The following is a 14,970-nucleotide window of genomic DNA, read 5'->3' as shown; positions in this document are numbered from 1 at the left end:
CCCTGTGGTTCCTGGCAGTTCTGGAGTCCACAGCCCATTCCCCCGGCCTGCCGTGAGGACTTCCTCAACCCTCCTCCCTTAGACTCTGCGGTTTACCACGCATAAAAAATGATAACTCTTGCTTTCCCTCAGGTAGATGTGGGACTTCACAATTTGACTAAAGTGCTCACGTTAAACTGTGGCCCTTGGATGTTGGGCCTTTTACTAGGACCAGAAAAAAGTATGCATGTGTGTAATATTATGTTCAGGTGATTAAAGTGGCTATTACACATGCATCACACTCTTGTGATTTTAAAAATTATTTTAATTTGAATTTATTTATTTATTTATTTTTTTTTTATTGAGTTTATTGGTACATTTAGGGATACAGTACAGTTACATTCATTGTTGGGATCATGTACCTTTACATGGCAAGTCTTGATTCTCATTTTTTTCCCCTTACCTCTGCCCTCCCTTCACCCCCTCCTAAAAATTATTTTAAATAAGCTCTGTGTAAATTTGCATACCATATATTTGATCATCGGTCCTGTAGTAACCGTCGCTTTTGTTTGAAAGTAGTGCAAAGTAAACTGCCCCAATAGATCATGTACCTACATGGCAAGTCTTGATTCTCATTTTTTTCCCCTTACCTCTGCCCTCCCTTCACCCCCTATTAAAAATTATTTTAAATAAGCTCTGTGTAAATTTGCATACCATATATTTGATCATCGGTCCTGTAGTAACCGTCGCTTTTGTTTGAAAGTAGTGCAAAGTAAACTGCCCCAATAGGTGCCAAATCATTGCGACGACACAGTGTGGGGTTTGTATCATTATTAAATGCGTCTTTGCATAATCTTAACTGAGTCTAGCGGTATTTATCACATTTCTTTATTTATTTATATATTAAGATAATACTTGGCGGCAGTGGTCATTGGCGGGGTTTTGTTCACTTCCTGTCTTTCTAGCACAGTGCCTGACACAAGGTAAGCCCAGAATTTCGGCTTATTACTGGTGTGTCGTAGTCAAGATGTCACTTCTTCCTTACTTGGTGATCCTTCAAATCAGGACCCCATTCTGAGAATCTGGCAATGGATTAAATTTTACTCTTCACCTGTAGTCTAGAAATAGTGCTGTGTACGTAATTCTGTTGGAGCTTTCTGTAAAAATTGTTTCTTTATCTTCACTTCCCTCCTTTACTGAATTGAGAAGAATATAAATAGGGACTTATAAGTGAAAGTCTCAGGTATTTAAGTCTCTGGAGGTCTTGCCTGTACCTCCAAGCCAGTAGACAATAACAAAAATACAAGGCAGTCTCATGTGTGAAGTATTAGTGATACAGCGGAGAGAAAAATAAATTTATGATCAACTCCTCAACCCTCTGAAGTAGCTCAGAACAAGGTATAACAATTAATTTTAGGATCCTAGATCAGAAGTTGATGAACTTTTTCAATAAAAGATCACATGGTAAATATTTTACACTTCGGGGCCCAGGGTCTCTGACATATCCTGTTTGATTACTTTCGACAGCCCTTTAAAAATGTCAAACTAATTTTTATATGTTAAACCAAAAACAGAGCTGTAGTTTGCTGGCTCCTGCACTGCATTGATAATTTTCATTTTTTTCCAGTTATGCCCTTAATGGAATGGTAAAGCAGGTAGCAGAACCACTGAGCTAAATCCCTGTCCCTGGAATGAATTTTTGTACTTTTGAGTGTAACAGGATTTCAGAGTCCAAGTGGGCAAACAAAAAAATGCCTCACATTTGAAACCCCCTTTCCATGATAGATTCCTACAAGAGAAATTAAAGTCTCAACACTGAAACATGTGCACTCTTAACTACAGTAAAAGTATTTCTTGCAAAAGACAATTTCTCTTTTTCATTTTTTTTCCTACTCTTTCAGCCAGAAATTTATTTCACTGTAGTATCTAGCCAGCCATTCTAGGCTCACCAGGTGCAACATAGCTGCTTTTCTTTTTCTCAGTGAAATAAATTTAGCTTCTGTTTTTCTCATGTACTTTGTTTTTGCAAAGTTCAAAGAATCTCAAGACAAAAATATTACCTCCCCAACTGTAGCCAGAAGATTGTTCAAGTAAAAGTTTTTCTTAACCAGCTGTGTTGCCCAAAGAAAAAGGGTAAACCTAGAAAATAGAAGGGGGAAATCTTAGTTTTATCTTTGCAAAAATAGTTCTTATGTAGCACCTGTGAGTGTTTGTGGTCTAAGAAGATAAAAATATGTGAGGGAAAAATGTTCCATTAGGAAGTTATTCTTATGTTCTACATAGATGCTATCCTTTATTAGAGATTTTAGGCATTTCAGTCCTCTAACGTTCAGAAATTTGTGATCTAATGGCACCTCCAGTCTCATCACATGCCAGGCTCCTGTTTTTTCTCTATAGTATCTATACATATTCTTAGATCTTCCAGTTTCTACATTTTCCTACTGATGATTCATTATATTGGTACATCCAGTAGATTAATTTTCTAGTGGTCTATTTCTGAGTTCCTCTATTACTAAACTACTTCAACAGTGCTAAGAATAATACAGGTTATTGAAGGAATAATGAGGTAAACTCTAAGGCAGTGGTAGCGAACCTATGGTGTACATCCTGCAGCTGGCTATTACCATTGAAAGCTCTAAAAGGTTCACCATCACTTCTCTAAGGATGTGTCCCCAACTCTATGACAGGTTGTTTCCTTCAAAAAGTAATGTCCTTTTCTTGTGGCTTTAAAATTTTCTTTTTTTCTGCACTTAAAAAATTATACATGATTTTTAAGTCCAGTGTCCTTTTGGGTTGGTGCCTCCTTACTCTGGAATTCCATAGTCCAAGCTTTAATGTATTTCATTGATAGAGTGCCACCCTTTAAAGGAAACATGCACGTATCCACACAGAACCTCAGGGGTTCTTGTTTGTATGGTGATGTAATTAATTGTGCAATATTCAAGTGACAAAAAAACCAAGCTGTTAAACTTACTGTGCTTACAGCTGAACAAACAAGTTCATGATCTTAGTCACAGATTGGAACATTCCTCTGGAGTAGTATAAAACTAGTTTAAAAATTAAATAAAATCACTACTACAAAGCAAATTAAGTTCAGAGTACTCTGGTATCACAAAGTTTCAATACAACTAAATTAACAAACATTAGAAAAATCATCCTGTGCCTCTTCTGTTCACATATGGAATCACTTTGGATAGTTACTGAGACGAATCAGGATATGGTTGTGATCTCTTTTTCTAAAAGTTAATATTAAAAAACAAAAATATGACTACCTAAACTAAAACCCAGCCATACTAATAATTACATTACATGTAAACGAACTAAACACTAAAAGGAAAAGACTATACAACATGACTGAAACAAAAACAAGACCCAACAAAATGACTGCTTTAAATACAAAGGTACTGAGTGGTTAAAAATAAAATGATAGAAAAGCTGGCCTGCTGTCAAATCAGATGGACCTCAGCACCTGAAATTTTAACATATAGAGTGATTTCATAAGAATAAAAGTCTCATTTTAAAAATATCCAGTAACCTCATGTGTCTATTCAGCCAGTAAGAGCTTCAAAATATGTGAAAGGTTATTGACATACTGCAATTAAAAAGAAAAAGATGCGGATCAGCTGCAGTGCTACACACTTGTAATCAGAAGGCTGAGTGAGGGGGATCAAGGCCAGCCTGGGCAACTTAGGAAAACCCTGTCCCAAAAAATACCAACCAACCCAAAAAGAGGAATTCATAATCAGATTTTTATATTCTTCATTTAGTATCTGATAGAACAAGTAAGATAAAAGTAATATTTTAATAGCCATCAAATATATAGTGGACACTTACTGAACTTTGCCGAGAACTGCAAAATACACATTGTTTTTAAACGCAGTGACTTCCCCTTTCTGATGAAAAATGAGAAGTGTATTCAGAAGAGAAGCAGAGATTAGCATTGTATAAAAAATGTCATTCCATTAAAGTTTATTTTGGGGGAAAAAAGGTTTTCATAAGACCCTTTCACATTGCATTTTAACCTAACATGAATTACATACATAAAATTGTTAAGAATACTTAAGGAATAGGAAAACAGTTGATATTGTTTGGGGGATTTTGTGTGTTTCTTAGGTTTTCAATGCTCAGTCCAGATCGTCTGGAAGTCACTGAGATGTTAAAGATGAAGGACTTACAAGAATCTTTGTTATGATACCAAAATCCCACACAGAAGAAGATCTGAGGGAAAAATTTAAGGTATTTATGTTTTCTAATCACCTAGCATCTGTGAGGACTCAGTCATTGAAGGCTATACTGTTATTAGAAACTGGGAAATAGTAGTGATGTTTACCCCTTGCTAGACTTTACCGTGAAAATATAGATTCAGAAAAATGAAGTGCAAAGTTCAGTAAGTGAGTTGTAAGTAAGGTCACACAGCTAATAGCTGGTAGAGCTAAGATTTAAATCCACTGAGTCCAGATCCTACTTTTGATCTTTAAAATTTCAATGTACTTTCTTAGCATTCTCCTCCATGAACTCTCACGTAGAGGCCAGTCAGGTGGGCCTGAGCATATGAGCTGTACTATGTAATATGTAACCTGGGCTTATGGTATGTTGACTTTGTACTCAGTCATAGAAAAGCTTTTGTTTGTTTTTGTTTCAGTCTCTTCCAGAAAGACTTAACATTTGATGTACTTTTGCCCTAAAATTGGGCCTCTGAAGGAGTTATATTTAAGGAAAAAATGACAGCTCTAAATATAGAGCACACAAAATGAAATTTGAAGATCATTTTTAAAGGCTTTTAGCTATTGACTTTTATCAAGGCCCAGGATAAACTAACTACCAAAAAATTGGTTTAAAAAATATTTGCATTGTTCTGAGTAATACTTTTTTTTTTTTGGTACCAGGGATTGAACTCGGGTCCTTGCACTTGCAAGGCAGGCCACCAAACCGCTGAGCTAAATCCCCGGCCCTGAGTAATACTTTTTTTTTTTTGGTACCAGGGATTGAACTCGGGTCCTTGCACTTGCAAGGCAGGCCACCAAACCGCTGAGCTAAATCCCCGGCCCTGAGTAATACTTTTTTTTTTTTGGTACCAGGGATTGAACTCGGGTCCTTGCACTTGCAAGGCAGGCCACCAAACCGCTGAGCTAAATCCCCGGCCCTGAGTAATACTTTTTTTTTTTTGGTACCAGGGATTGAACTCGGGTCCTTGCACTTGCAAGGCAGGCCACCAAACCGCTGAGCTAAATCCCCGGCCCTGAGTAATACTTTTTTTTTTTTGGTACCAGGGATTGAACTCGGGTCCTTGCACTTGCAAGGCAGGCCACCAAACCGCTGAGCTAAATCCCCGGCCCTGAGTAATACTTTTTTTTTTTTGGTACCAGGGATTGAACTCGGGTCCTTGCACTTGCAAGGCAGGCCACCAAACCGCTGAGCTAAATCCCCGGCCCTGAGTAATACTTTTTTTTTTTTGGTACCAGGGATTGAACTCGGGTCCTTGCACTTGCAAGGCAGGCCACCAAACCGCTGAGCTAAATCCCCGGCCCTGAGTAATACTTTTTTTTTTTTGGTACCAGGGATTGAACTCGGGTCCTTGCACTTGCAAGGCAGGCCACCAAACCGCTGAGCTAAATCCCCGGCCCTGAGTAATACTTTTTTAAAAGTTTTCTGTGTATCCTCCCAGTACTATAAATCAAGTGGGCAAGAAGCAAAGATAAGAAAAAAGCAGCAAAAAGTAATTTTCAAACTCCTCTGTCCTGTCCCATGTGAGAGTTGAATAAAGTGCTTCAAAAATAACATACCAAAAATATATGTTCCATACTTTCTCTTATAGTAAGAAAAAATGTTTTCCTTTTGTATTTATAACTTTTAATCTTTTTCTGAGTAGCAAATAAGACACATCTAATATGTGGTAATTAGGTTATTTATTGATTACATGAGAAATTTATAAAATGATAAATGCCAAGAATTTCTATCTAGATTTCATCCAACATTAAAAATAAACATCAGTGCACATTTCCCAAGATTATTAACATTTTGAGTGATTTCGAGATGTGCTTTAACTTGCTTTCCTCCAAAAGAATGTACAGTAATTTATGTTCCTGTTAGAAAACAATTATAGCTAATGTCTCAGTGTTTAATATGTCCTAGACTTTCTTTTTCATTGAGTTTATTGGTCCTTTTTAAGTATACAGTACAGTTACATTCGTCATTGGGATCCTGTACCTTTACATGGCAGATCTTGGTTCTCATTTTTTCCCCTTGTCCCTGACCCCCCTTCACCCCCTCCACCTTTCCCTATTTACGAAAACTTTGTTTCCATTTTTGCATTTTCTCATATTTTTTCTTTTCCCTTCTTTCCTTTCTCCTACCCTTCCCACTTCCCCTACACCTTTAGCCCTTTTCTTCCTATTTTACATTGTCAGTTATGGAATTTGGATCTTATTTACACTTTTAGTTTTTCATACCAGAGAAACTACTCAGTATTTACTCATGTGTCTTACTTATTTCACTTCAGAGTATATGAGGGACTCTAGTTTCTCATTCTTTGTGGCTGAGTAGTATTCCATTTTATAGAAAAACCACATCTTCTTTATCCAGTCTTCAACTGATGGGCAATTGGTCTGTTTCCAAGTTTTAGCTATGACAAAAACTGCGCTGCTATAAACATGGGTACACATATATCACTGTGGTATGATTCTTTTAATTCTTTTGGGAAGATACCCAGGAGAGGAATAACTGGGTCAAATGGAACCTCTAGTCCTAGTTCTTTGAGGTATCTCCATATTGATTTTCACAGTGGTTGCACCAGTCTGCATTCCTGCCAACAATGGAAAAGGGTTCCTTTCTCCCCACAGCCCTGCCAACATTTGTTATTGGTTGATTTCTTGATAGCAGCCATTTTTTCTGGGGTGAGGTGGAATCTCAATGTTGTTTTCATCTTCATCTCTTGAATGACCAGTGATGTTGGACATTTTTTCATATATTTATTTACTGCTTTTACTTCTTTGTATCCCAGACTCTTTATAAGCACTTAATATTTTTTAGTTTATTTAATTCTTAAAGCATCACAATGAGATAGGCCACATTTAACAGATAAAGAGAGCAGCACAGGTAAAATAAATGAACTGCCAAATTAATAAGTACCTGCAAAGGCTTCAGTCTAGAAAGCCCAGTTGCAGAAACTCTGCTCTTAGCTACTACTTAGTAAGACATTGCGACTATCCAGACTGTGTACAAGTTTTTTCTCTCTGTGCCTTAGTTCCTTTGTGACTTGTGCAAGTGACTTGATTTCTCTAAGGCTCAAAAGGCTCAGCTTCCTTGACTATAAAATAAACAATAAAAAAAATCTTTGTATCCTTGAAGGATTTCTTTGTTTGCAAAAAAAAAAAGGAATGTATTAGTCAGCTTTCCCATCATTAGATACAATGCACCCACAATTTAAAGGAGGAAAGCTTTCATTTTTGGCTGTTTTAAGGGATTTAGTCAATGGTCCGCTGGCTGTAAGGCAGAAATAACATGGCAAGAGGGTGTGGTGGAGCAAAGCTGCTTAGTTCTAGTGGATGGGAACCATAACAAGGGAACAGAGACAGAAAGGAAAAGGGAAGGGCTAGACGTAGACCCCCAAGGCCATGTCTTCGTGATCCACCCAGACACACACAAAAGTGTGTTCTCATAGTCCCCAGGATGGTTCCCAAAGCCAATCAAGTTGATGCATCATTCTTACCACCATATCACACCCCTTGTCAAACTAATCTCCAAATAAAGACATTAGCAAGTTTATAGTTCTGCCTAACTTAATACACTGCATACACCCAGAGACAAAAATCCCTTCCCCAAAGTCTCAACAATTCCAGCATTTTTTTGAAAGTCAAGTTCGAACTCTTTCCTGAGACTCAAGACAAATTCTGAAGTTGTAAAGCTCTGTAAAACTAAAAAACAAGTTGCATAATCCTAAAGTACAATGGCACAGGGAAAACATTTCCATTCCAAAAGGGAGGAGTTGGAGACAGAAAATAATTGGACTAAATCAAGACTGAAACTCAGCAGGACAAACATTAAGCCCTATAGTTCCATATCTGGCATTGGCACTGTAAGACCTAAGGCCTCACTACCACTCCAAGGAGCTCAACAGCCACCGAGGGCTTCCAAAATGTAAGACCAAGGGCCTTACTTACCTCTCCGAGAAGCTCGACTTTACCACTCCAAAGAGCTCGACTGCCACAAGATTCACCCGGGAAGGAACATACTGGACACTTTGGAAAGGGAGCAGACCTTTACTAGTCTGGCCAGACGGCACTCCCGGAGCCAAGTAGCTCAGAGAGGCACCAGCTCAGGAACTGAGGTCCTTTTTATAAGGGGATAGTCAGGGTGGGGGTCTATACTCAAGATGCTTACAGAATATCCCAAGGTTTTCAAAACATTCCTTCTGGTCAGACAAGGAGTGAAACCATATGTATCTATTTACCCAGAACTACTAAAGGCTGCTAATTTACATTAATCGCAGTTGAGACTAGGAACTTACTTAAGATTACAAAGTTATTCAGTAAAGGTTACAAACAAAGATCAGGGCTGTCTCGCAGCTGCAAAGGGAGAGTTATCAGATATCTTACAGGGGGTACATAACAATCTCTGGGGCTATTAGCCAGCCAACATGGAATCACTTTAGCTTAGTAGGGTCTCTCAGCACATGGTGGTAAAATGTGAGTTACAGAGGGTTTTGGCAGCCGCGTTTCCTGTGGCAGTTGCAGCTCACACAGACTCTGTCTTGGGCTGGTTCCACTCAAGCTCTACAGCTTGTCTTGCCGGACATTCCGTGTTATGGCACCTCCAACTTCCCGGGTTCTCCATTGCACCTTCAGTTTCATTCCCACAGCTTCATGCACTGCCCTCTCAGGAGCTCCTTGCCTGATCTCTCTGGCCTTCCTTTGAAATCTGAGGGGAAGCCTCTTCCACTGCACAACTCTTCATTCTGCATGCCAATACAACTACCATCATGGGAGTGTCGCAAAGGACTGCTGCTAGTGGGACCAGTAGCCAGACCCTCTTGGATCCTGGCTGCAGCAATCTCTGACAGCCTGGATGGCTGAGCACAGAAGGATTCCTGGGGAACAAATTTCCTACCGGATCTTTCTTGAGAAGGGGGCCCAGAGATTCTCTTTTTAAACGGAAGGTTAGCAGTTGCATTCTTAAGTTTGTGATGCGTAGGGTCTTGCTGATTCCTGATATCCTACAAGGCATCTTCTTGTCCCTGTAAAAGTAGTTGGTATCTTTTAATGGTGCTAATCTCTTCAGCAGCCACACTTCCTTTTGGCCCCAAGTTTACTGTGGTTCCTTTTGCGGTAAAATTTAAGTTTTTAAAATATTTCTGTTCAGCCTTTTGCCCCTGGTTCTTACTGTAAATCTGGCTAACATCAGCCATGCCACAGCCTGAATGTTGAGCTGTCTTGAAATTTCCTCCCCTTTAAACTCTGTTTTACAAAGTTTCAGGACATTGGCAAAATGCGGAAAACTTTTCTTTCAGAGCATAATACACATGTCCTCTACACCTGCCACCTGCCAATTGACATCTGTTCCCATCTGAAAACTAAACCTGATCTTTATTGGATGCATTCCAATCACTTTTCTTTTCCTCTGAGCACTGTCCAGAAACATCCATTAGGCTCTGTTTATAGCATTCTATGACTTCTGTAGTCCGTATCTCTAAACCTCTCTAAAATCCTCAAACCAGTTTGAAAGGCCTCTAAAGGACATTGTCAGGTAGAGTCACAGTGATGACCCCATTCTTGGCATCATTTTCTATAGTAGTCAACTTCACCATCACTAGGCACAATACTTGCCACCCAAAACTTAAAGGAAGGGAGGTTTGATTAGGCTCTCACTTTACCAATATTCATACCACTGATTTTGGCTGCTTCCAAGGCAGGAACGTCATGGCAGGGAGTGTAGTGGAGCAAAGCTTTTTACTTCATGACAACCAGGAACCACAGCAGGGAACAGTGCCAGGGCAGAAGGGGAAAGGGGCTAGACCTGGACCCCAAGGCCATCCCTCCTTGACTCAGACACACCCGGAAGTGTGCTCTCCCAATCCCCCAGGTATATCTCAAAGCCAATCAAACTGACACACCACCCTAATGGCCACAAGGCATGAATAACCATACATTTAAAGTTAGTTCTGAAATATTTTCTTCAACCATTAAATTTGAGTTCCCTACCAAGATATATCATGTAAAGGTACAAGATCCCAATGATAAATGTGACTGTATTGTTTGCTTTAAGTGTACCAGCAAACTTCATGGGAAAAAAAAAATTGAGTTCCCTAAGATCCTGTCTTTTAACTTTTATAGGTGTATGGAGACATTGAGTATTGCAGCATTATTAAGAACAGAGTCACTGGAGAAAGTAAAGGTTTGGGCTACATGCAATATTTAAAACCATCACAAGCTTCCCATCAATAGAAAACCATGATTGAAGTAAGGATGTGTTTTTTACATTGTTAATGACTTTCTTTAAAATTTCAGTTATTCTAAATAGCTGAATATAATATTGGAGTTTGTTAATGTATCTACTAATTTAATCTTAGCAGTAGATGTTTAAATATACTTAATTCAAAGGTAAAAAAATATTTTGGGGCTGTAATTAAGCATTCACTTATATATAGGTTTATGTGTGTGTGTGTGTGTGTGTGTGTGTGTGTGTGTAGATATACACACACACATATATCTCAAAATTTAAGGTATTAAAATTTATTTACTCTTTTGGGTTTTTTTAAACATGTATACCATATCTGTTTATTTTTTATCTAACTCAAAATAAAATTCAAAAAGGAGCTAAAGGTGTAGGGAAGGTGGGATGGGTAGGGGAAGGGTAATAAGGGAAAAGAAAAAAAAACGTGAGAGAATGAAAAGATGAAAATAAAGTGTTTGTAGATGGGGTGGGGAGGAGGAGGTGAAGGGAGGGCAGGGACAAGGGGAAAAAATGAGAACCAAGACCTGTCATGTAGAGGTACAAGATCCCAACAATGAATGTAACTGTACTGTATCCCTAAAATGTACCAATAAACTCAATTAAAGCTGAAAAAAATAAAGAAAATAAAATTCAATATGCTAATACATGTATAGGATTTATGAAGTTTCCTAACACAAGTAATTAATTAGAGTTGATTTCATGCTGAGTAATTGAATCTTCTGCTGTTGCTAGTATACCTAATAAGGACTAAGCATTTAAAGATGCCAAGAAAAATATTCTTTGTTGTCGTACTTCTAGTGCATCAACTTTTAGAAATGACATGGAATAAATTACATGGTTTTGGGATATTATGAAAATTTATACTTACAGTAAAGAATTGTTAATGGAATTCTTAGTTACCCAGAAGGTCCACACCATAATTTTTATCTTTGATCCTTCTAAATTTCCCATTCAACCAGTCTGTGTTGAGTACCTATGGTACACTCGTTAATATGCTAAATAGAGGAACACAAATGAAATACATGGTGATCCTGGTATTTAAGGATTTATAGCTATTGGAGAGAAAAACCAAATAGGAAAAAATACTGAATAGTAGAATGATTTTAAAGACTCTTCAGAAGTAAGAAATATGTCCTATTTGTCTTTCCATCACCCCAAATATACAGTATAGTGATAGGCCTTAGTAAAGATTTATTGAGATCTCTTCCATAGTAACTTTGAGTATTTATAGTGGACTCAGAAATAATTTGCTAAGTGAAAAAAAGTATTCAGAAGTATTCATATGGTATAGTCTATCGGTGGTGAGCAACAGGTACACCAAGTGAGCAAGGGAAAACATCGAGAGAAGGTCGTGTGTCTAGTATAGAGTAGTGGGCAGGGGAAAGTTGAGAGCAGGGTTGGCAAAGGCCCAGAGCTATGTCTTGTTCTTCATGACAAGGTGACTGTCGCATAAAGCACAGCAATCCTGCTGAGAAGTTATGAAACAGTCAATTAAGTACATTGGAGCCATAACATTATATTATGTGGGAGGTTCTGAAGAGTTCCAATTTAGTCCACATGAGGACGCTCTTGTACTTTGATTAAAAATAATAAAATTAGCTGGATGAGGTAGCATATTCCTATAATCCCTGCTCACTAGGAAACTAGGACAGATAAGGTTGAGCCCAGCTTAATTTAGGTAACTTCAACTTAGCAAGACCCAGTCCGAAAATAAAGAATAAAAAAGGCCAGGGATATTGCTCAGTGCAAAGGCCCTGGGTTCAATCCCCACTACTGTAAATAATAATGGTTACAGAAGAGTTGAACTAATCACAGTAGTGGATAGATTTCCATGGAAGGAATTCAAACTGGCTGAGTTTATCCTCTTTGAAGCCAGAGTAGAATACTGTGAAAGCTATGAACCCTTGAAATACACCCATGTGCAAATATATGCATGTGAAACTTGAATTCCTGGATTCTCTTTCTCAGGTTTTAGGGCAGTCTTGGCTGAACCCAAAAAACAAACCATCTGAATCCGCAGAACAAGATTATTATAGTAATAAGAGGCAAGACCCTTTGGGACATGAACCTAGAGTAAATATGTTTCCATTTGGTAAGTGGACGGTTTTTACTTCAATAGTGGATCCAGTGTATGCATTCTAAGTTGAGTGTTCTTTAACTGTTCTTTTCCCAGTAATCCATAAATCTTACCTTGTGAATCTTAAATGTAGTTTTTTCCTAAAAAAGTTATTCATGACGTTGTGTTCTTAATACTTAACACTCATTTTGCTGAACTTATTTCCATTTTTTTCTAATTATTTGAGCATTATCTAGATATTAAACTATGTCAACACCACTTTTTGAGAGAACTTCTGCCTTTCTGCAGCTAACCAAAAAGTACAGAAAATATGTGGAGATATCCTTTCAGCATGAGTCCTAAAACTACAGCTGTTTTAAAGTTAGGGCTACAGAAAGTTACAGAAAAGAGTGATAAAAGTAGAAGTTACAAAAAAGAAGAAGTGGGTGATGAATACAAGGTCATTCATTATTTGCCATAAAATTCTTAGCGTATTTTTCAGTATACCAGGGCTGGTTCTTACTCAGCTTGGTCAGTTGAAGGTTCAGAGTCCTCTACACAGCCTTCCAAGTCTCTTTCCTATATAATGTTAGGCCACACTTTCTCCAGGCAGATCTCAGTGTCCTTAGAGAGACCCTGGCCCAGAATTTGTCAATTAACCCCACACAGGAAAGGATATTTGTAATTTTCCTTCCAGAGCTCTTTTAAGGGTTAAATCTGTATCAGACCATCTGTAAGCACAAGTGGCCAGCATTCAGGTTTTAATTCAATTCTTTATAAGTTAAAACTAAAATTACAGTTGTAACCCAAGTTGTTCATACGTCAGACTGGTCATAACTCAAGGGTCCATTGTACTTGATTGGAGGGCAGAATGTCTAATAAGTATAAATAAAGGTTTGTGTTTTTAGTATAGCTCCTACCTTGATTTTTTTCCTTTTGGTCATTTTTTTGTTTGCATTTTAAGAATATTAGTGACTTAAGCAAATAGGAAAATTCTGCACAAAACATCAAACATATGGTTCAGTATTTTGACCTTTATTTAATCAATTCATCTTATTTTTCCTTGAAACGCACCTCTGTGCCAATTGGGCACTTTAAATTCTGAAATGCTATGTAAACAAAACATGATATCCTGAAAACAAGATAATATAATTCTTGTCCTCTTAGATCTACTCTGTAGAGGAAACAGACAAATGGGAAATTACAACTTAGTGAGTGATGTTGGTGCTCTGATAAGGAATGTGTGACAGACACAAGAGTGGCCCCTGCTGTAGGAACTCTAGGAGGCTTCTTGAAAGAAGCAAGATGTATGAGGAGATCTGCAGGGTCTCCTGTTTTGGCACAGGAGGAAGCTGCAGGTGTGGATGGTTTTTCCTGCCCAAGAGAATATGAAAGGGAGCCATTAGAACACAGACTGTGAGACATTAGGAGGGAATGTGAAGGGGAAGAGGCCAAGGGCCGATCCCAGAGCTGTTTTCGGAGTTTGTCCTTACCCTGGAGGCTGTGAGGAGATGCTGAGGGGATGTGTAAGGAGGAAATGATCGTGTTTTGTTTCAGAAAGATCACGAAGAAGACAGGGCAGAGAATGGGTGGGAAAGGACCGAGGCAGTGGTCAGAAGCCTAGTGAAGAACGTGAAGCCATGTAGGGCGCGGGTGACTCGGATCTGAACGAGGAAAGAGAGTGAGAAGAAGGAAATCAGCCGAGTGAGCTGTTGACGAGCAAGACTGGCACGAAATAACTGTCGGGTGTAGGGAGAAGGGTGCAAAATGAGTTGAGAATGGACCCCGTATTGGAGCACTGAGCAGCAGTTTGACTTGTAGGAACACTACTGACCCACACGTGTGACAGAACTTGAGACCTTTAATTCTTTGTCACTAGTTGTGTCATAATCAGAGTTTTATATTATATCATCTTCACGTTATAACACGGCCTTACACCCTTAATCTGTGTTCTTTTCCATTCCTGTGTATTCTCTATTTTAGGTCATGGAGCGGTTCGCTATTTTAATGTAGCATCAGCTCTTTATGCAAAATACAAGTTACGTGGATTTCAGTACCCTCCTGGGAATCAGTTAATTTTCCTTTTTACTGTGTTTCAGTCGTTTTGGTAACCTGATCGAAGTGTACCTCGTGTCAGGAAAAAACGTGGGTTATGCCAAGTTTGCAGATAGAATGAGCGCCAATGATGCCATTGCAACCTTGCATGGGAAGATTCTGAATGGGGTCAGACTTAAAGTTATGCTCGCAGATTCCCCAAGAGAAGAGTCTAACAAGCGGCAGAGAACTTACTGACTCTCAGGTAAGCATTTCTTCATTTGAATTTTAAACGCACTGGCTAAATAGTATGAGAAGAGGGATGTACTATAAAACATAAATATTTTAATCGTGGACTTTTCAGAAAGCACTCGTCAAAAGCACTTTGGCTTAAAACTGCTAGTAAAGCCACATTGTCAAGAGCGTATGTTTACAATATAAACGTATTTAAA

General features: G+C 38.5%; 1 protein-coding gene across 1 annotated transcript in view; it reads left to right on the top strand.

The window, feature by feature from the left end:
* The window catches only part of LOC104870954 (RNA-binding protein 45), a 15,637-nt gene extending 854 nt beyond the window's left edge, over nucleotides 1-14,783 (top strand). Inside the window, 6 exon segments of the mRNA XM_010636762.2 lie at nucleotides 4,093-4,215; nucleotides 10,308-10,407; nucleotides 10,410-10,433; nucleotides 12,397-12,419; nucleotides 12,421-12,520; nucleotides 14,584-14,783. Coding sequence (XP_010635064.1) covers nucleotides 4,093-4,215; nucleotides 10,308-10,407; nucleotides 10,410-10,433; nucleotides 12,397-12,419; nucleotides 12,421-12,520; nucleotides 14,584-14,600 — 387 coding nt within the window. The 3' untranslated portion in view covers nucleotides 14,601-14,783.
* Nucleotides 14,784-14,970: the final 187 nt, after the last annotated feature.

This window comes from Fukomys damarensis, unplaced genomic scaffold, assembly GCF_012274545.1.
Source record: "Fukomys damarensis isolate Sample0158 unplaced genomic scaffold, DMR_v1.0_HiC HiC_scaffold_26, whole genome shotgun sequence".
Lineage (NCBI taxonomy): Eukaryota > Metazoa > Chordata > Mammalia > Rodentia > Bathyergidae > Fukomys > Fukomys damarensis.
The sequence above is the reverse complement of the archived record's forward strand: the minus strand, read 5'-3'. Positions and strand labels throughout refer to the sequence as shown.